Source organism: Chanodichthys erythropterus, chromosome 9 (genome assembly GCF_024489055.1).
Source record: "Chanodichthys erythropterus isolate Z2021 chromosome 9, ASM2448905v1, whole genome shotgun sequence".
NCBI classification, from domain to species: Eukaryota; Metazoa; Chordata; class Actinopteri; order Cypriniformes; family Xenocyprididae; genus Chanodichthys; species Chanodichthys erythropterus.
This window is the reverse complement of record NC_090229.1, coordinates 34,637,081-34,659,016: the sequence shown is the minus strand read 5'-3', so window position 1 is coordinate 34,659,016 and position 21,936 is coordinate 34,637,081. Positions and strand designations below refer to the sequence as shown.

At 36.9% G+C, this 21,936-nt stretch overlaps 2 protein-coding genes across 2 annotated transcripts in view; one reads left to right on the top strand and one right to left on the bottom strand.

Annotated features, from left to right (window-relative positions):
- Positions 1 to 13,359, top strand: part of disp3 (dispatched RND transporter family member 3) — a 59,903-nt gene extending 46,544 nt beyond the window's left edge. The window contains exons 15-20 of the mRNA XM_067393843.1: positions 759 to 885; positions 969 to 1,114; positions 4,607 to 4,766; positions 5,016 to 5,129; positions 10,260 to 10,420; positions 13,015 to 13,359. Coding sequence (XP_067249944.1) covers positions 759 to 885; positions 969 to 1,114; positions 4,607 to 4,766; positions 5,016 to 5,129; positions 10,260 to 10,420; positions 13,015 to 13,359 — 1,053 coding nt within the window. The remainder of the gene's footprint in view (positions 1 to 758; positions 886 to 968; positions 1,115 to 4,606; positions 4,767 to 5,015; positions 5,130 to 10,259; positions 10,421 to 13,014) is intronic.
- A 3,628-nt stretch (positions 13,360 to 16,987) lies between these two features.
- bmp1a (bone morphogenetic protein 1a) overlaps positions 16,988 to 21,936 on the bottom strand; it is a 112,474-nt gene continuing 107,525 nt past the window's right edge. The window contains exon 20 of the mRNA XM_067395435.1: positions 16,988 to 20,464. Within this exon, the coding sequence (XP_067251536.1) occupies positions 20,327 to 20,464 (138 nt within the window). The 3' untranslated portion in view covers positions 16,988 to 20,326. The remainder of the gene's footprint in view (positions 20,465 to 21,936) is intronic.

Below are 21,936 nucleotides of genomic sequence, written 5' to 3'. Positions count from 1 at the left end.
TGAAGATGAACACTTGCCGGACTGAAACAACTTAGGTTTACTTGTTTATCCATCCATCCATCCATCTTTTTTTTTTTTTTTTGTGAATATCAAATATGATACATCAGGTTTTTGAGGAAGGTTTATTTGTTTATCTCTCAGTCACCATTATACATTGCATTATATGTTTTGCCCCCACAATACAAACTACAGAGCTTTGATTATAAAACAAAGCATTTAATTATCACCTTATTAAGACATATTACTGTGAGATATAGAGGGACAACTGATATTTGTATGCATTTTACATAAGTAGTCTCTATACTGTTATAAAGATTTTATTGATTTCATCCTCCTTTTTGGCCATATAATTATCAGCAACCGCACCACATTGAATATTTAGCTTATTTTGCATCTTTCTTTCCTCGAGTCTGAGTTTCATATTCTTATCATACTATAGGAGCCATAAAATCAAATATGATACTCAACAAAAACTTGTTTAATGGATTTTCTTTTATATTTTGTCTAAAAGTTCATTAAACGGTTCTATTTAAAAAATAGATTTTTAGGACTTTTATTTAGAGGGTTATTTCTTTATCGTTTTAACTCTATCTTTTCAAAATGTTCAAAAAACTTTTTGTTTATTTGCAGGTTTGAATACCACCCCCCCCCCATCCCTGATTTTAAATGTGGTCTCAGTCTATACATTGATTGCTTTTCTTTGAAGCTGATTTATGAATTATTAATTGAATGATTATTGACATTCCTCCCCCTCAAAGGGCAGTGTGATCTTTGATCCAGACTTTGATGTGTTTAATGAGATCGGGCACTTGTGCAAGCTGTGCAAAGCCATCAGTGCCAATACCAAGCTGGTGAAGCCTGGTGGAGCTCAGTGTTTGCCATCAGGTGAGGGAGGATCGTCCACAAATTCTTCTGAAATACCCTTTCAATCGGTCACAGTTTTACCACGTCCTGTTTCTCTCTTTCAGGAAACAGCCTCACATCCATTCTGCCCTTACTTCACCCTGAGTGTCACTCTCTTCCTGAGCCCAACCTCTTACCTGGCCAGCTATCCCATGGTGCAGTGGGCATGCAGGGCGGTAGAGTGCACTGGATCTCTATGGCTTTTGAATCAGTGAGTGCACTACTGCAGTTCACACAAAAATGTTGTTGAGTCAAATGGACTAGTTTTATAGTGCTTTTTGGCCCTTAAAGCTGCTTTTCTACCGCAGGAACTTTCCCCAGGAACTAGGGACTTTGGGGTGGGGCCAGGGTCTAAATGAAGTTCTGGGTAAAAATGTCCCCCTCAGAAAGTCCCTGCTCACGTGGTAGTACTTTTTCAAAGTTCAGAACCTTTTGGGGGTGGGACTTGGTCACTGAACATGCTGATTGGTTGAGTTCATGAAGCATTTTGATTGATTGACTCCACACAGCATTTTATTTCAACCACCATTTTTAAAAGTCTGTTGCGGTAAGAGTTGAGTAAGAGTTGTTTGCTATTTGAATCAACAATGGAGTAGAGTTGTCAAAAGTACCGACTTCGGTATCAAGTCTGTACTGAAATTTAAAAAATGTGACGCTTTGAGCACTGTTGAGTGGATTTGTAAACATCTCTGACTGGCCATTGTGTCAGATATCAGATATGTCTGTGATTGGCTACAATGATCAACGCTTCAAAAACGTTGTAAATAAACATCAATGACACTCTTCACTGAGTGCTTACACAGATACACACTTTCAAATTGCTTTCAAAGACTTCCATGTGCTTTTAAATGCTCCATTGCGTTGATCATTGTATCACAGACATATCTGATGAGGGCGTGAACACAGTGGCCAATCAGAGGTCTTTACGAATCCACTCAACAGTGCTCAAAGTGTCACATTTTTAAAATTCTGTACCTTTGACATCTCTACAATGGAGTTTAAAAATAAGACCAATGGACCGACAACGAGGTTCAGGCTTATAAAGCTTATATGCGGAGGACGAAATCCAGCGAGAACTGGAAAGTCGTGCGCAGTTCTACATCACAAGGTACTAACTTCAGACCGCGATGGAAACGCAGACAGCAACAGGTCTGGGGAAAAAAAGTTCCTGGGACAAATTGTTCTGGATAATTTAGGTGGAAAAGCGGCTTTAGAGAGTGTGACAGCCAGTGTTGGGGAATCTTTTAAAAGTAATTTAATTACTTTTTATGGAAAGTATTGCATTATGCTACTTTTGTGTTACTTTTAAAAACACATTTACAATCAGTAAGGGGTAGTAACTGATTACATGTAATCTAGATTACATAATCAGATTAAAAAAATTAATAAATTGTAATTATATTATATTGTATTTAAAAAAATACTTGTAATCAGACTACAGTTACTTTTTTAATTACATGATTACGTTATTTTTACAATAGCAGTAAATTATTCATAATTCATTGATTCTCCCTACTACTTCTTTTTTATCTTTTAAATTTTCTTTTCTAAAAAAGCCTACTGCTTATATACATTCAGAAGGTCTTTCAGGTTTGTGGAATCGCTCACAGACCAGCCGCTAGTCATGTGACTATCACTGAAAACTGAGACCCACACACCATCTGATCACTGCATTTACAGAAATCATTTCACTTCATGTTTTCTCAACACTGCAACATTGCATATCTAATCAGCTCCTGACAAACACAAATATTATTTGAATTATTACTCAGTGAGTCATTTAACCAGTATTACTGTCTTTGGAAGACTTTTGACTTTCATACAATGTACAAATTCACATAATTTCTTATTTAAATGCAATGCAGGGATTCCCAAACTTTTATGTCAGCTGATCCTCTTTGACCAAATATATTTACTTAAAGTACCCCCTGTGATTTTAAGTTAATAAGTTAGGTCAATAATAAAATTAAGTCAATAAATAATACAAATAAATAATAAAAATTAGGTTAGTTATCTGATGACAGTTAATGGTCACATAACATGCAGGTAAACAAATAAAATATATAAATATTTACTTTTTCTAGTGAGTGTTTATTTTGATTGTATTAATTTTATTAAAAAATATTTATTATTTAATTTACAATTTTTATGATACAATTATTTAATAGCTTTACATTAAATTCATGAACCCCCTGCAGTTCTTTCACGAACCCGTCTGAGAGACCCTGACATAATGTAATATTTAATGCATTTCATGTTACTGATAACAAAGAATGGAATATACTTTCTTTTTCTTTTGTATTTTTATATCAGTATTGTACAAGATTATCCTATTCAAATCAATGTGATCAACGAGAGGTCAAAATTAATCTAAAAGTAATCTAAAAGTAGTCAGATTATATTACCTTAAATGTGTAATGTAATGGATTATGTTACTAACTACAGTTTTTGTCATTTCATTTTGTAATCAGTAACTGACTACATTTTGTAAGTAATCTACCCAGCACTGTTTGAAATATTATTATATTCTGACCACTTTGAATATTTCCTGGCCACTTGAGCTGTATGTCATACAAAAGATCTTTTAACATTACGGGTTATATTACCTACTAACTATTTTTTTTCAAAATAAAAAGTAATGTTTTTTGTTACTTTTGAACTTTTTGTCTGTTCCTGCACACATGAATATAGTGGTATAGTTTGAAAAAATGTTTGAACAAATGAATTTAACTAAAAAAAGTAACAGGCATTACTTTAATAAAAGGAACTTAAAAAAATAATTAACTATAATTAATTAAAGGTACAATTTGTGATATTTTTTCCGCTAGAGGTCGCTAGAAGCCTATTCAAAACAAAGGCGTAGTTTGATGACGCCAAGTTTTAGAGCGGAAACTTGGGACATGTGGTCTCCATCTCAACGGACGGTGCAAAAGAATAGGGATTGGAGTCTGGAAGAACTCATGTTCGTGGATGCGATTATTAACGTTACCGTAGTATGAAGCAGAGCAGGACCGAGTGTCGCGGAAGCTGAACGAGGAGCTGGGCCGATTGATCAACACACGCCTCACGAGCAGCGGGACTTTTATTATGACACAGTCGATGGCGCCGCTTCCTCTTTTCTGGTCATGAGTTTACGGGAGCTGTCCTTGTCGACAGAACCAGCGGCAGATGGAAAACAGTAATTATGTTCCATAAATAAGTAACACAATAAACAATAAAACGTGCAAGAAGTAAATAAGGAACTGCTTGAAGCAAGCTAGTGGTTTGCTGGACGCTAGACACTACTTCCGCATTTGTCCACGGCACTGTTGTCATGTGGTTTCTACGTCAGTAAAGGCGGTAACAAAGGTAACTGACGTCATTGACAGGCGACTGCATTGCCCCGTGTCACTGTTTAGAATGGGAATTTTCTCATGATTTACAAGTAGTTGAAAACATTAGAGATATTGTTAGTAATCAGCTGGACAAAATACATAACACTAGCCTAGTGGTTTTTGGATATTTTACTGCAAAAATTGTACATATTGTACCTTTAATAAATCTGTTACTTGTTTACCAAAAAAGTAATCTGATTAGGAAATGCACGTTTCTTGCAATGCGTTACCCCCAACACTGGTGGCAGCATCATTTTTATAACTTGACTTCATACTCCAGGTTATTAAGCATTTTTATGCCACTCTTTCTCATTGTCTCTATGATTCAGACCACCTACAAGGGAAAGTCTTCGTTTCAGACTCTCTCTGATTTCCTCCAATGGGAAAGCTTCCTGCAGAAGCAGCTTGCATCACTCCCAGCGTCATCTGCCTTGAGAAGAGGCTTCCAGACCTGCCAACACTGGAAACAGATCTTCATGGAAATTATAGGCAAGAGAGCAAAAATAGAACATGGCATAAACCGAAACCAGCTTTGATAAAAATGGCTCTGCTTGAATAAATGAGCAATTTAAGAGCGATTAGTCTGATGCGCAGACATCATTAACATGAGTGCTCATTAACCTCACTCTCAACAAATGACAATAATGAATCTGCATTCAGATTCTCTATTTATATATCATTTACCATGGACTGACTCCCTCCCTGAACTCCTCTTTATGCACTACCCCTTGACTGTAGGTGTAGAGAGCGCCCTCTACAGTCTCCTGCTGTCACTTGCCATCTGCATCGCATCAGTAGCTGTGTTTACTGCACATCCACTTCTGCTGCTGCCAATCCTGCTGAGCATTCTGGGTATGTCACACCTTTGCAAACATTGTACACTGTACAAATATTAACTATTAATATTATTTTTGTTAGTATATAATATCAACCCAAAAATCACTGGAAAAAAGAATAATTTATATTGCACACAAAGAAAATTGTCAAAATTTTACTCAGAAATTAACTTTATTGTGATGCCAAAAATTTTTTATGTATTATTCAAATTGTAAAATATTTGTACATATTGTAGCATTTGCACTGAACGAAATTTAATGAAATAATGAGTTGTATTTTAAAAACAGTAATAAAATAAAAAAAGTCAGTGTTGTTCAAGGAATAGTTCACTTTTTTAAATAAACTTTTCCTGATAACCATGTCATCCAAGATGTCCATGTCTTTCTTTCTTCAGTGGAAAAGAAATTAAAGTTTTTGATTAAAACATTCCAGGATTTTATATAGTGGACTTGAATGGGCACCAAACGATTGAAGGTCAAAATTATTTTCACTGCAGCTTCAAATTGTTCTACATGATCCCAGATGAGTGAAACCATCGCTCATTTTCTAAAAAAAAATTGAAAATCATATAAGTTTTAACCTTAAATGCTCATCTTGAACTAGCTCTCTTCTTTTTCTTCTTCTTCTTCTATATTAGAATTCCAGCAGTGTAGACGCTGCTAAGCGTATTACTGCCCTTCACAGGCCAAAGTTTGAACTAATTTTTATATGCAATATGCTAGTTCAATCATATGCTAGTTAAAACTTATATAATTTTTCATTTTTTTCAGAAAATGAGCGATAGTTTCACTAGATAAGACCCTTATTTCTCATCTAGGATCATGTAGAACAATTTGAAGCTGCAGTAAAACTAATTTTGACCTTCAATCGTTTGGTGCCCATTCAAGTCCACTATAAAGGAGAAAAATCCTGGAATGTTTTCATAAAAAACTTTAATTTCTTTTCGACTGAAGAAAGAAAGACATGGACATCTTGGATGACATGGGGGTGAGTAAATTATCAGGAAAAGTTTATTTAAAAGTGAACTAATCCTTTAATGCTAACTAAAAACAAAAATTTATATTTGAAATAAAGTTAAAATATTTCATGAAAATCTTAAATAAAAAAAGAAAATTAAAAAAAATTGCCATGGCAACTAACTGAAATAAAATACTAAAATTGAAATACAAATAAATTAAAGCTAAATAGACATATTAAAAAAATCTAATAAAAATGACAAAAGCACATGACATAATTACTTAAACTAAAATGAAAACTGTAAAATACAAAAAAAATAATTTAATAATAATTTTTAATCATTTAATTTTAATAAATACTGTAAGAATATATAAATGATTGTAAAATAACACTGATTACTGTATATGAGAAACATTGGTAGAACAATTACAAAAATAAATAAATAGCTGCAAGCAGCAATTATCAGGGCCAAGCACAAAGAGCACAATAATCCATGCCAACATGGCTGGGGGCGTCAGACCAGCTTCAACAACAAGCAAGTAACAACATTTTAGGATGATTTTAGGCAAACTGGCTGAAAAATACAGTCATTAGAAATATGATTGAAAGTTTATTATAGTTGACCAATAGGTGTTGCTGTGACCAAACTGATGTGGTGTGGTCAGAGTAAGGTTGACAATGGAACATGCAAAGTTTGGTGTCAATAGGGCAAAGCAGTGCAGAGATACAGCCTCATGGTCATTTTGGCATCATGCTGCTGAACAATACAAAAACAGTTTTGTGAAAAAATACTTGGCATGGTCTGAAGATTATCTGACCCAAGGAATCTATTAAGACCAGTGTCATGTCAAAAGGTTAAATTAATCAAAACTATCAGCATTTTTAAAAATTTCATTATAACATTTGACCACATGACGGCGCTGTCTCACAACCTTTTGAGTACTGTCAGGACATGCTGATGACACACACTGAGTTTCGTAATAAGTTGACCACACCTAAAGTTATAAGCATTTGAATATTTGATTTTACCACTAGGTGGCGCTGGCTTGAAACTTCTCAGGCTCCTTCAAGATATTGTGCTGATGACCCATACCAAAGTCCCTTTAAGACAAGTCATTTCACTCGGCGGCCATCTTTGAAATGCCTCTCGGGCATCCTGGGCATCATGCAATCTCTTTGAATGGAGAAACATCAAATTCTCCAAAACTGTTCGCCAACCTTAAGATTAAATTTCATATTTGAAATCACCAATGAAATCTAACAACAACCATAAATTTAGTTTCTAAACGCTCGAATCATGACAAAAAAACTTTATTTTTCAGGCTGGATCAAGCTAATGCGCATGCGCAGACCTAAATGCGCGTCTCTTTGGAGGCGCGCCTCTGACTGTTTCTATAGAAACCAGTGACTCTAACGGCCGCTGAAGTGAAGTCGGCGATTGGCTCTTATTTAGAAGGCGGGACTTATTCCGCCATATTGCGCGTTACACTGTCTCCCATTCAAAACAATACGTGTGACACATCTTGTGTTATTCTATAGTCTTTGCCCATACTGAGTTTCATAAGGATATGCTAATGTGTTAATAAAATACAGCATTTTAGTAAAAAATTCAAAATAGCTGATATGGAAAAATTGGATATCATTCGACTCATCATGATGCCTTGAATCTAGCAAGACAAATTTATGATTTTTGGGCAAACCGATCAGAAGTTATAGGCAAAACTAGCCATTTTTTGTATCTCCGGACCAGAAGGTGGCGAAGTGCAAAAATGCAGCAGTTACCCTCAGGTCATGCTTGTGATGACATGGACCAGGTTTGGTCTGATGAAATGTGACCTGAACATGTTTGCGTAAGAGTCGCTCTTTGATTTACTGTATTCACCATTTATTATGACCAACTAATTTTCATTGAGGATACTTAAATGCAGCGTCCCCCTTTGGACGATGCCATCAAATGCCTGTTTTTCTGTTGAATTTAATTGACTCATGTAATATATACTGATGGTAAAAATCATTGCCTTTGAAATGTTCAGCTCTACTCCCATCTCATTTATATGTTAATACAATATGCCAGTCATGACCGTAATTTAACTTGCTTTCAGCTGGGAATATTATCACTACAAGTGATTACTCAGACTGAACGAATATACAAATTATGTGAAATGAAAAGAGACTCTGAAAATCATCCCACTTCTATGTGTCCAACTAAACAAGGAAATAGATTTCAAAAATGTGCAATGATGCTTGAATTCAAGTAGAGGATGGAATAAAAAACAGTGAAAAGGAAGAACAGAACCAGAGTGTTTTTGAGCAGTTTAAAGAGGACCTATTATGCATTTACATTTTTAGTGTGTAATGTTGCTGTTTGAGAATGAAAAAAATTCTGCAAAGTTACAAGCCACAAAGTCACTTCAAAGAGAGTTATTCTGTTTGTCATTAAGCACTGAACTCCCTGAAACGCCTCTATTGTAGTCTTGAGTTTTCACCATATACTCACGGTTATGGTAAGGGGTGTGACATTTCCGTAACATGTTCAAAGCAGTTGACCAATCACAACACACTGGTCCAGCCGACCGGGCTTTATAGAGATAGGAACTAGCAGTTGTTAAAGGATTAGTTCACTTTCAAATAAAATTTTCCTGATAATTTACTCACCACTATGTCATCCAAGATGTTCATGTCCTTCTTTCCTCAGTTAAAAAGAAATTAAGGTTTTTGATGAAAATATTGCAGGATTATTTCTCCTTATAGTGGACTTCACTAGACTCCAAGTTTATCTCATCGGATGAAGGTCAAAATTACAGTATTATTGGAGCTTCAAAACGTTCTACACGATCCCAGACGTGGAATAAGGGTCTTATCTAGTGAAACGATTGGTCATTTTCTAAAAAAAATTACAAATTATATACATTTTAACCATAGACGCTCGTCTTGAACTAGCTCTCTTCTTCTTCTTCTTCTCTATTAGAATTCCGGCAGTGTAGATGCTGCTAAGTGTATTACTGCCCTCCACAGGTCAAAGTTTGAACTAATTGTTATACACTTATTGTCTACACTGCCAGAATTCTAATAGAGAAGAAGAAGAGAGCTAGTTCAAGATGAGCGTCTATGTTTAAAACGTATATCATTTTAATTTTTTTTTCGAAAATGACCAATCGTTTCTTTAGATAAGACAATTATTCCTCGTCTGGTATCATTTAAAGCCCTTTGAAGCTGCACTGTAACTGTAATTTTGACCTTCAACCCTTTGGAGTCCATTGAAGTCCACTATAAGGAGAAAAATCCTGTTGAAGAATGTTTTCATCAAAAGCCTTAATTTCTTTTCGACTGAAGAAAGAAAGATATGAACATCTTGACACGGGGGTGAGTAAACTATCAGGAAAATTTTATTTGAAAGTGAACTAATCCTTTAATGACATAACGTGCAGGTGGAGGAGTAATAACTTCTGCTAATTAATCTATTCTAGGCACAGGATGTAGTGTTAGCAAGAAAGTGTAACACCTCTTGTAGTTCAAAATGCTAAGTTGAATACGGAAGGCAGTCTGGCGGAGGCTAGATATTTTACTTGTTAAGTATTGATATTTTTCTTATACAAACGCATCGCTTCGCTTCAGAAGGCCTTTATTAACCCCCCGGAGCCGTGTGGAGTACTTTTATGATGGATGGATGCACTTTCTTGAGCTTCATATTTGTCGGTCCCGTTTATTGCCATTATAAAGCTCGGATGCGTCAGGATATTTATTAATATAACTCTGATTGTGTTCATCAGAAAGAAGAAAGTCATATACACCTAGGATTGCTTGAGGGTGAGTAAAGCTTGGGCTAATTTTCATTTTAAAGTGAACTAATCCTTTAAATAGAATGAAATATATAGAATGTACTGAATGTTAAGTTGCTTATTGTGCCCAAGAACATGATCTATTTAAGTCCATGTCATTTAACTAGAAACTCTGCTTCTAACCACAGCCCGAGCGCTGTAGTTCCAACCACACAAGTTTGAGATGCTGTTTGCGAATGTTCATAGAACTATGGTTTAGAGAAGCACCAAATCGTTGAACTGTGTTGGTAACGACGGAACTTGCAACCATAGTTGGCTAATGATGCTTTGGGAAATGCAGTCCTCTTTTAGGTCCTCTTTAAATCTTGAAATGACTTCATAACGTGTGTGTGTGTGTTGGCACTGGCAGGTATGGTGTGTCTGGTGGTGGCGGTGATGTATTGGCTCGGGTGGGAGATGGGTGCGGTTGAAGCTATTTCTCTCTCCATATTGGTGGGCTCTTCGGTGGACTATTGCCTGCATCTAGTGGAAGGCTATCTTCTGGCGGGGGACCCTGAAACTTCAGGACTGGCTAATCACAGTTCGGTATGATTTACACTTATCCATTACTCAACAAATATGTCAAAACCTCTCCTGTGATGTTAAAATGGAACTGTTTTATGATATATTCACCTCCACCTGACCTTTTCATTGGTAGTAATCTGGGCACATAACACCAAAGCTTGGTTGGATCCCAGTTTGGGACATCACTTCAGCTGTTAAGATGCTGGGATTTCCTCCCACTGTTATGCCCTAGAGCAAGGCACTGAACCCTGGCATGCTCCAGGGAAGTCATTTAAATTGGTGTAGTATAAGCTAGCCTGGATAATACAGCACCTCCTAAATTAAAAGCGAAATGTTTGTAGTCGTACGTGCCATTCTATATGGCATTATACATAATAGCAGATGGAGAACTTAATGAAGCCCTTTTTAAAAAATGTATTATGGTGGAATAATTGATGCATTATATTATAACACAGTAATAAAGCATTTATCATCATTAGATTTATAGCTACCTTTAGGTGTGCGTGTGTCTTGACGTTTTTAACGTGTTTACTATATGACTACCTGCAGGGTTGGGCAAAAATACATCAAAATGTAAAAATAAAATACCAAATACCTAAATTTGAAGTGTATCAAAATAAACTACAAAATACAGCAGCCACACCATATTTCAAAATAAAATACTGTATTTTTGTATTTTAAAAATACTAAAAAATACTTGTACAAGGGAGCATGAAATTTCTTCTCAAACCTTCCATCAATTGGCCTATTTTATCGATCCCTTCAGCATTACACTGACTCAGTTGATTAAGTAAACAATGTTTGATAGCACCAGCTTTTCTCTGCCTGAGTCATGCAATAAATCTAACATATGCAACCAGTTAAAGGCACAATATGTAGGATTTTTGGATTAAAATGTTCAAAAACCGCTAGAACAATTTTATATATTTTGTTGACTTGTGTACTTAAATTATCCCAATTTTTTTTTTTTCCAAATAGTTAAAATCCAGAGAAATAAGCAGTTTTAACCAGGACACAGACCATGTCCATGCGTCGCCTATAAATGACATCATTACCCTCGATTTCTAGTTTTATTTTGTTGTTATTTAGTATATTATGTGTTTTATTTATTTTATTTATGTTTGGATACATTCATTAACAGAAAACTACTCATGTTAGATAGCTCAACACATTAAGTCTTTTTGTTTGAATTTTGTTTTCTTGATTTACAGTGATGTTTTACCATGACTAATATGTGAAAAGTGCGGCTGCTATGAGACAAGTGTCTCGTCACGATTCTTTTCCACCTACTGTAGACGTGAAGACAACACCTCCCATGATTCCATGAAATCAAAGTGTCATCAAGCTATGCCTTTGTTTTGAATAAGCGACCTCTAGGGCAAAAATGTACATATTGTGGCTTTAACAGATCCAGTATTAACATATCCCTGTGATCTCCCAGATGAAGGTTAGTTTTAAAGTAACCAAGAGTTTCCTAATTTAGGTACTTGGTGTTTGGTAACAAAGGGCCTACTTTGCCTCAGCAACACTGACTCAATGTCAAACAGGTCATTCATAAGAAGACAACTGATGGCACCTGTATTCATAGCAACTATTTTAACTAATTATGGTGTTGCCATAGTCTCTAGTGCCGTCACTACGGTGAAATTCAACCATTCCACTCTTTTTTTGTGTCATCGTGCCTTTCGCCAAGTTTGGTCAGATTGTGGCCATCAACACATTAATCATAAAGATAGGGGGCTGCTGCTCGCTATCATTGTTTTCAAGAACATTATGCAAACTGGTAAACTATTTAGCCTAGGCTACCAAAACTCAACATGAACTGTTAAAAATTATAGCAATTTATGCAAAAAAAATTGATGGAAAGCTGGCAGCATCCACGTTTCTTGACCACCTTCTTCCATATGGATAAATTTTCTATTCTGATCTCAACAAGTCTGGTGCTTACTCAGTAGTTTACCCAATCGGCACAAATTAATTTTATGATGTCATCATGTAGACTTCTTACAAGGCATTTTACAGTATTTTAAAAATACAAAAATACAAAACACTAAAGTATTTTCATCAACCCTATCAAATACAAATTACAAAATACTATATTGTATTTGAAATACGTATTTTAAATATATGTATCATAAATACTGCCCATCCCTGACTACCTGGATCTTTTACTCACATCTGTTTTTATAACTAAAAATTGTGTAAACACACTGATTCATGCTGACTGCAGTATTATGGAGAAATCCTGCTGTTACTGAGCACAAACCCAGTGACTAGGAGAAATGTCAGCATACTGATGAGATAAACACGTCTGATCCTATATTCTGCTCTGTTTCCACCATTCCTTTCCTCGAGCTTCACATCTCTCTAGTATTGTGAATTTAATTGCTGACAAGAGTTGCAAAACAGCTAAACATGATGAGCCATTCACACTTCTTGATTTAAAAGATAGTAGGTCTACAGTATCACCAAAGTAAGAGTCATGAAAGAGAAAGAAAAAGACAAGGTGAGAGTGTTTTTTTTGGGGGTTTTTTTTGCGTGAGGTGAATGTTAATACGAAGAGTTTTCACAAGTGTCATTCCTTCTACTTTGGCTTACAGGACTCCTCCATCAAACGGCAGCTACGGACCCTTGAAGCAGCCAATCACGTGGGTGTTGCCATAGTCTCTAGTGCCGTCACTACGGTGATTTCAACCATTCCACTCTTTTTTTGTGTCATCGTGCCTTTCGCCAAGTTTGGTCAGATTGTGGCCATCAACACAGCAATTTCCATCGCGTTCACTCTCACGGTCACTACCGCGCTGCTGGCGACAATGGGACCCTCAGACTTCACTCGGCGCCCCAGAGCCGTGCTCAAAGCCGCTCTGGCGGTCCTGATCATGGGTGTCTGTGGAGGTCTGCTTTGGTGGACCGGATCACAGTTTGCTCCTGACACACTGATCTAAATCGCACGGCGAATCCCTCCTGCGCCCGTTTCAGACCGAGAAACCTCATTCCAGGTGGATTTCAAGCGTGCAGCTGTGAACTTGTTTGTGACGTTTAGACAACGTATGTGAACATGAACTGGGAAGCAAGTATTTAATATGTGGCACACTGTTAGAAATTAGGAAACCCTGTATGTGAATAGTGAACAGTCTGCATGAAGGTAGCGAGCCCTGACAGACGTGGGAAATGACGTCGGACACAATTTAGGCGAATAACACTGTCTTTGCTATCATGAATCGATCTGTCAGGGATTTGCATTAACGTATGACCAAAAGAGTTGATTATTCCTCGATGTTTTGTTTTTTATTCACAACCTGAACTGAAGTGATGTGAGGACATGTCTAAGTCCCTAAGTCTCCGAAGAGAAGAACGTGAATTCTGTGAATTCATCTCGCGTGCGGGAGCAGGACAACACTGAAGGAGAAAGGAAGTCAAAGACGAAGCTGCTTTTTCACCGTCCTTGAGGGATGTTGTGACAGGGTTGGTGTTCAACTCGAAAGTGAATTAACTGAACTCCAGATGTAGATGGTATTGTACATTTTGGTTCAAGTCTACAAGAATTGACATTCACAAGCCGTTTTACTTTTGCAATGGAACATATTTCTGAATCATACAGGATATTAGGAAAAACAGAAGGGCGGGATTTGGTGCATGTCCTGATTTTGCCGAGTTAGATGAGTCAACATATTTTGTTGATCCTGGAACAACATTCCTGTCTGAAAATGTAGTCCTATCCCTATCCCTAACCTTACCCATAACTTATCCCTAAAATCAGAGGGAAATGATAGGTGAATAGCACAGATGTAAAAGCACCAAACCCTGGTTTTAAGCCTAAACTTGTCATAAAACTGTAAACTTGTCCCTCAAATCTGATTGATTGATTGGAATTGGAACGTTGATCCAGGAACATGTTCCATCAGGAATCGATTGGATGGTGAAAAGTGAAAGTTTACCCTCCAGTTTATCACAGTGCTAAATTGCTCATTGGCTATTGTATAGTCCAAAAAGCCTTGGTTACGGTGGCTGAAACAGAAGAGGAGGGAAACTTATTGTTAAGTAAAACTAAAACAATTAAAAATTAAAATGTTTTCTTTAACTGAAATATAGCTAAAATAAAATAAAATATGAATATTAGATGAAAAACTTCACTTTAAAAAACTTAAATGAAAATTAAATAGAAATGTTGAAGTACTAAAATTACTAAAACTAAAATGAATAGAAATTAAAGCTAAAAAACAATAAAAATGAATGATATGAATAATAAAATGAATAAAAGTATTCAAAATATTAACAAATACTATAATAGTATATGTAATACTATTATATTATAAATGCTACATAATACTATATAATAAATTATAATAACACTGGAAGAAAAGGAACGTTTTTTTGTTTTGTTTTTTTCAGCTCAGTCTCACGAGAAAACAGCTATTTTACCATTTGGTGAATTGTTGTTGAATTCATACAATTTGAATTGTATGAAAACCTACAATTTTTAGAAAAAAGCATGAAGGTCCACCCCGAAGCCTAACCCTCAGAGCAGCGTAAGCAGATCGTATGGAAACGTCTGAGTAAGATTGTGCAAATTCATACAAAGTTGCAACCAATGCACCAAAACATAAAATAGTTATGAATTTTCATGAGAGTGTGTTGGTTTCTTCTTCGTATAAAATGCTCAGTAAGGCCAGGAACGTAAATAGGATCCATTCTGATTTTATGTTGACTTTAAGGAAGAGAAACAAGGGGCCTTATTTATAAAATGTTGTGTAGAAACCATCCAACATTTGATCCTACGATAATTTTTAAAGCATGCATATGTGCGATTCAAAGAACGAACGTACACACACACACACACACACACAAAAAGGGAGCTCTCTGCCACAAGGACTCTTTTCCACATCAAAAACTGTTTTTATAAATATAAACGTAGGAGTGGATTTTAACGTATTGCGTATAACACTCTTCAAGTTCAAATCGCACGTTTTATAAATGAGGCCCCGGGTCTCTGTTCCTCATAACAGCAAACATTTTCCTACCTTAATGTAAGAGGTTACTGTACATTGTTTTGTATTTGTCAGAAAACCGTTGAAGAGAGTTGCAGTACTGATCGTATTTCAAAGTAAACATGATAAAAAGTTTTTTGTGTGTGTCTGGACTTTTGTAAGATAAAAGTGTAAAATCATGGTGAATTTCATGCTGGCTTTTGTAAGATTCTGGTTAAACAAACATTGACTTCTGCAGAGTAATGCTGTGCTTCTGATGTGTTTTGTTAAAATTCCCAGTGAAACCACCGTTTGCATTTGTGTTTCTGCACACCAAACGGATCCACTTACCCCGATGTCTTTATCTGTTTTCATTGTTACCATTGATCTGTCTTTCAAAACACACAGACGCACAAAGTCACAATGATCACATGCGACCTTCAATCAGCCTGATCATTTGACCTCCTAACCGGCAGTCTGGAAATAATACAGCACTTCAGCAGAAATCCACAGACACTCGCTGTCCTCCTAAAAGCTCTCCACTGCGCTCCAATGCCCTCTGCGTGCAGGAATTTACGAACCACTTCACAGCACTATCTGCTCAACTTGAGTGGTTTTCTGCAAGATCCTTTTCATGGTAAAGGATTATTTTAGAGAAATATTAACACACACACCATACAGTACATTCTAACATAAAAGTGTGCATCTCACAAAGAAATGAGCAGATACATTTTCACCTTAAAATTACGTACAAAATCATTTTGCATCAAGAAAATAAGACCTATTTAGGATATTTTTTGCCAAATTGTTATAAGCTAAGCTATGGAAGGTTGTTTCCGCCACTGAATAAAAAATAAAAAAGCTAATTGTGACTTCTTTTCCCTCAGAATTGTGTGATATAAACTCGCAATTGAGAGTTATAAAATCCAATTCAGAGGAAAAAAGACTTTATTTCTCAGAATTACAAGTTTATATCACTCTTTTTTTCCTCCGAGTTGGATTTTATAACTCACAATTGCAAGTTTATATGTCAGAATTCTGAGAAAAGTCAGAATTCTGAGATATAAACTCACAATTGTGAGAAAAAAGTCAGACATGTGAGATAAAAAGTTGCAGTTATCGTTTAAATTGTTTTAATCCGTGGCAGAAAGAAGCTTCCATACTAAGCACATTCCTTCAAATTCTATAATACAAAAATCCTGTCTGGACACAATAACAAAAATTAATTAAAAGATAATTTTAGTACAATAAGTATGTTTGATTGCAATAGCACTATATACTGACAATGGTTGGTTGGTTGGTTACGTGCTTCATTTTCTTTATGCAAAATATATTACCTTAGCAAAATTTTCCCCCGAATTTTCTTGAGTCTCTACAAGATTCTCCACAAAAAGGCTTGTGATAGAGCTAACATCGGTCTTTATGGGTATATCACAGAACATCATATTCCCATTACAACAGTAAAAAGTTTTTCACTATATTTCTAAATCACACATTTTCATTTGTAAGTGTTTTCTAACCAATCTCTGACTTTATTTAGCTCTTCCCATCAATCCATCTGCTTAATTTTTAATGTTGGAAATGGTAGATAGGCATTAATAATGCACTGTGGTGACCATTCATAATTGATGATCTGATATTTCACAAATTCAATACTGATATATGTGGTTTATTTAGAAATCCACACAGTCATCAAGACAAGCAGGAAGCCAAACTTCATCCTCAATGTGAGCTCAAGACCTTGAAACCATTAGAAAATAATGAAATGCTTCTAAAACACGTAGGACTTTTCCCTTCAATGTTTAGCTTATATTTGAAAAACACCAGTTATATTACAAAAAAAAAAAAAAAAAAAAAAAATCATTGAACGCATTCAAAATTACAATAGAGTGCTTTGCCTAGTGTTTTCCCTTTAATTTACTTTCTTACATAGTGCTAACTACTGTGATTTAATCGGTATATTTGGGCTTTTATTCAGTTAATTAAATGGTCAATCCACAATTCCTGAGTCTACAAGACAAAATGTGACATGAAGCATTTCAAAATGAAAATAACATTTTATGAAATAGATGCACTTGTTAACACTATGTGCAATACATAGGTGAAAATTAGCTATACAATATAAATAAATTGCATCTTTTGTCTGCAATTACACATAGCCTTACTTCTCATCAAGTTATCTATGGTTTAGTGTACTTTGAATACATTAATACATATTTACATACATACATATGATAAAATGCATAAACATGTACCAAGTCTTGTGTGGGAAGGCCGGTCAGGGTGAACAGATCAAGCATACACTATTATGCTGAGGTAACATGTCATGATAAAACAGATAATTTGAAGCCCGCATTCGGCCACAAAACACTATTTCTAACAGGAAATAACATGGGCATTTAAAACATTAATAATGCTTAGGAGAATGTGATTTGCTTAGCAAAATGTACAAGTGCTCCACTACTCTACAAAGCTATGCTAGGAAGCATATTCAAATACAGAGATGCGAAATTGGGTATAGACGTTCTCTTGGACACACAAAATAAAATCCATTTGAAGAACTAGGATATAAGTTAGTTGATCTTGAGCATAAGCGTAACCATCCTTAGCTTGCAAGAACGTATATTGAGAGGCTTGAGGTGAACACGTGGCTTGAGGTGAACCGATTCAAAGTTCAAATGGAAGGCATTGGCAGAAACGTCTAAACTTTTAAAACCCCCAAATGTTTCCTCTAAAAACCATAATCCTCATCATTTGCCTTCCTGGATTTCACACACCCAAGTCAATCAGTAACCAAGTCCTGAAACGATTCAAATCTAGTGTCTTGAAATGATTCGGTTAGGGAACAACAATCAGATATCCTGAACCTGAGATTTAAAAGCGCTTTAGGTAAATCCACAAAGGCAAACAGGTGTGAAATGATATCATATGATGAAAAGAGCTGTTGAGACGGAGGAGACAAAGTCAACAGCCTTTGAAGGAGCTCTGCGGGAGAGAGAGGGAGAGGTAGGGAGCAGTGATGTCGACTGCATACTTGCGGGAACACTTCAGATCGAAAAAAAATCAACCCTGGGGACCAGACTGTTCGGTACTATTCCGCACAGACTTGACATCTAACATCCTCTTTTCCCAACTGACATTGGACGTCAGTGGAGATTAATAGGTGACCGACATGACCGGGGTTGCAGGGCTCATTTGAAATAGCACCATCCCACCACTCTCCCACACGCTGAGGTACGTTATTGGTACAAATTTACATTTTACAACAGTTTTAACAGTTTTTCCCATAGCCAACGATGTAAGAGAAACATCTATCTAGCAATAGGGCACCTTAAGACTGCAAAAAAGGACAATTCTTTCAGGTTTTAACTCAACATCGTATTGCTGCACAGACAACGGACCTTAGTCGGAGTAGACGCCATATTTAATCTGACGTGAATGAAAACGAATCTGTGAGGGACACTTGTTCAATAGTTTTTACAGTCTAAAAATCATTTAATCACCCTCATGTCATTCCAAACATTCATTGCTGTCCAATGTTATGCTGTTCGGGACCCCAGTGACTATCATTATATGGACAAAGCAGTTCGTCCAAATGGCTTCACAGAAGAAAGAATGTCATACAAGATGTATGATACAAGGAAATGATGACAGAATCTTAATTTTTTGGTTGAACTACCTCTTTAAAGTCAGAGATCACACCTATTTTCAAGTTTTTAGAAGTCTTCCCTGACTAAGGTCCATACACGCAGCTTTCATACTATGACATTTGTTATGAAAATAAGAATTGTGAAATTTCGGTCTGCAAGGAAAGAGCCTGAGAAAGAGGAAAAGGCTAGGAAGTGTTATTAGAAAACAGCGCTGGGGCGTCGTGACACAAGAGTGCCCACCAATTCTCATGTGATTGTGCCTAATTTGTTCATGATTGGCAAAGCACAGAATGAGCGTTACGAGGACAGAAGCATATTATCAGGACCTTTGAAAAGATGTGTGCTTAAACTAAGGACAACTGAACCGAATTTTCAATTTTCCACCATTCTGTTTTTATGCAAAAGCAATTAACAGCCATCAGACATGGGCCACGTTTCGTTTATTAGTCTTTTAATATGATAACTGTTTTTGGAAAACCTCCTGGAGAGTGATAAAATCGGGCAGGGAACCTTCTGGACTACTGGCCAGGAAAAAGCGAGTTATTACAAATGCTGGTGCCATCACATCCACATTTCCTTCTAGCTGTACCACATGCATCTCTTTGACATACAGTGTCATTTGCTCAAGTAACGACAAAGAAACCGGCCCACAATGGCCAACGAGACTCTTTATGAACAAGCAATGCCAATAATGTCAAGAAGAGACGGTTGTTTCCCCACAGTGCAGCGGTAAATCTCACGTATCAAGGTTGGAAAACCTGCGGGGAACCACGTCCCGAATGCCCTGCTCCACTCATTTCTCACTTCCTCTATCCCACTGTTGCACAGATGACTGGTTTGGTTGACTGCTCGGTTCTCCTGCAGGAGTTCCTCAGTGTATTTGTGTTTTTCAAACGCACTCTTGGCTCATGAAAGATGAAAAAAAGGGGGGTTCCGGTAGCCGATCAACTACGCCCACCCTCCCATACAATAATCCCTTTCGATTTCGCCCCTATATTGGTATCCAGCAACTGAATACATTCCACCCCCCTCCCCCCTCAACATCTTGCCCCCAATGTAATAATTAAAAAAAGGTAAAAACAAGGTCTACTGCGGAATGGCTTTACTCCTCACAGTCAGTAGGGGATGCCAGAACCCCTGTGAACTACTGAGGTGCGGTTGGCGTTCTTGCGGCTGGTCCGTCGAGTCTGGGTGTTCTTGGCGGCCGGGGGGTTCCGAGCGATGGGCGAGGCCCTCCCCCTGGGGCCCTTTCGCTTCCCCCTAGGCCCTGCACGGCCCCTCCCGGCCACTAGGGGTCACTTCTTACGGGAGTGGAGTGTGTCCTGAAACTTGGTGCTGGTGTAACGCACGTGGAAGCCCTTCTTATTGATGGTGTCGTCTGAGCGGAATTTGATGACGATGGAGTCGCCAGCGGAATAGATCTCCTCTGGAGGCTGGAAACAAAGATGAAGGCAACATTTGAGCACACTGGATAGAACTAATTCCCTTTTATTACATCAAACCAGCCTCATCATTAGCAAATACTTTAAAAAGTCAAATCAACAGGATTGTTTTTAGTGTAGTAAGTCAACATTGAGTCAACAAGAGCCGGAAAAACCATGAGCTGTCACTTGAACTAGTATTGGCTCTGACAACTCGTATACATTTATAACTTTTAACCTAAAATCTTCATTTTGAGTCCAAAATAGCAAACTAAAGACTGGAATACACTACATGACACAGATTTTTGCCGCGGTTTGCAGTCTGAACGAATTGACAATAGTTGTTGAAAATCAGAGCCAGCTCAGATTTGGGCTGGTCAGAGTTGTGAAAATTGTGTACTTTGATGGGCACAGGCTCCGATTTTTCAGCTTCGGGCTATAATTGCGTCGAATCTGATGATATCAAACACATCTGATATTTTGAGCCAAATTTAGAACAAATATGGTTTCCATTCATCTCCTAACAACAAAGTGTGTGATTTTGCTCAAGTTTGTTGTTTACGGATTGACTTGAAAAGTCTGGTAGTGTGTGATCCTTACACTAAAGTCGTTTAGTGTAAAATGTCTAGTTTTTTTTTTTTTTTTGTAAGCATTTATAAATTCAGCAAGTGTATGAAGCCTAGTATTTTAAAATCTGTTCTGATCTTAAAAGTCGTGTAGCTTAACAACATGCTAGCATCAGAATATTTTGGAACCATGAGTTACAGGCAGTGTTGGAGATACAAGTAACTTGAGTTACGTAATCAGATTACTTTTTCAACTAGTAAAGTAACGCATTATTTTTTTCACATTTATTGACTGACAGCTCTCCTGTCCTCATGTTGAGAGAAATAAAGTGCAGAGGTGTTGTGTGTGCTGTGTGAACATGATGGGTATTGTAGTTCTAGACCAGGGGTGACAAACTCAATTTCTGGAGCGCCACCGTCCAGCAGAGTTTAGCTCTAACCCTAATTAAACACACCTTAATCAGTTAATAAGGTCTTCAGGATTACTAGAAACTTCCAGGCAGGTGTTGTGTGGCTGGTTGAAGCTACACTCTGCAGAACAGTGGCCCTCCTGGAGCGGAGTTTGACACGTGTTCTAGACTAAATGTGAACATGCATTTACTCATCTCACTTGCACGAAAACATTCAGTATTCCTATACTTTATCGTTACTCACCTATCGTTACTCATACTTTTCTCACCTGGGCTGGGATTGCTTGCTTGTTTGTTTTTATAACAACAATAAAGTTTTAATTTTGGCAAATTTAAGACACTAAAAGTGAAATGAATAAGACTGAGGCTGAAGGAAATGCAAATTCACGCCTGTACAGTAGAGGGCGCAGCTCAAACAAACCTTTCAGCTGTGCTGCCATTCTGGATTAAAGAAGAATAGGATACAGGAGAAGAAGAAAATGAGTAACCATCATGTTCACACAGCGCA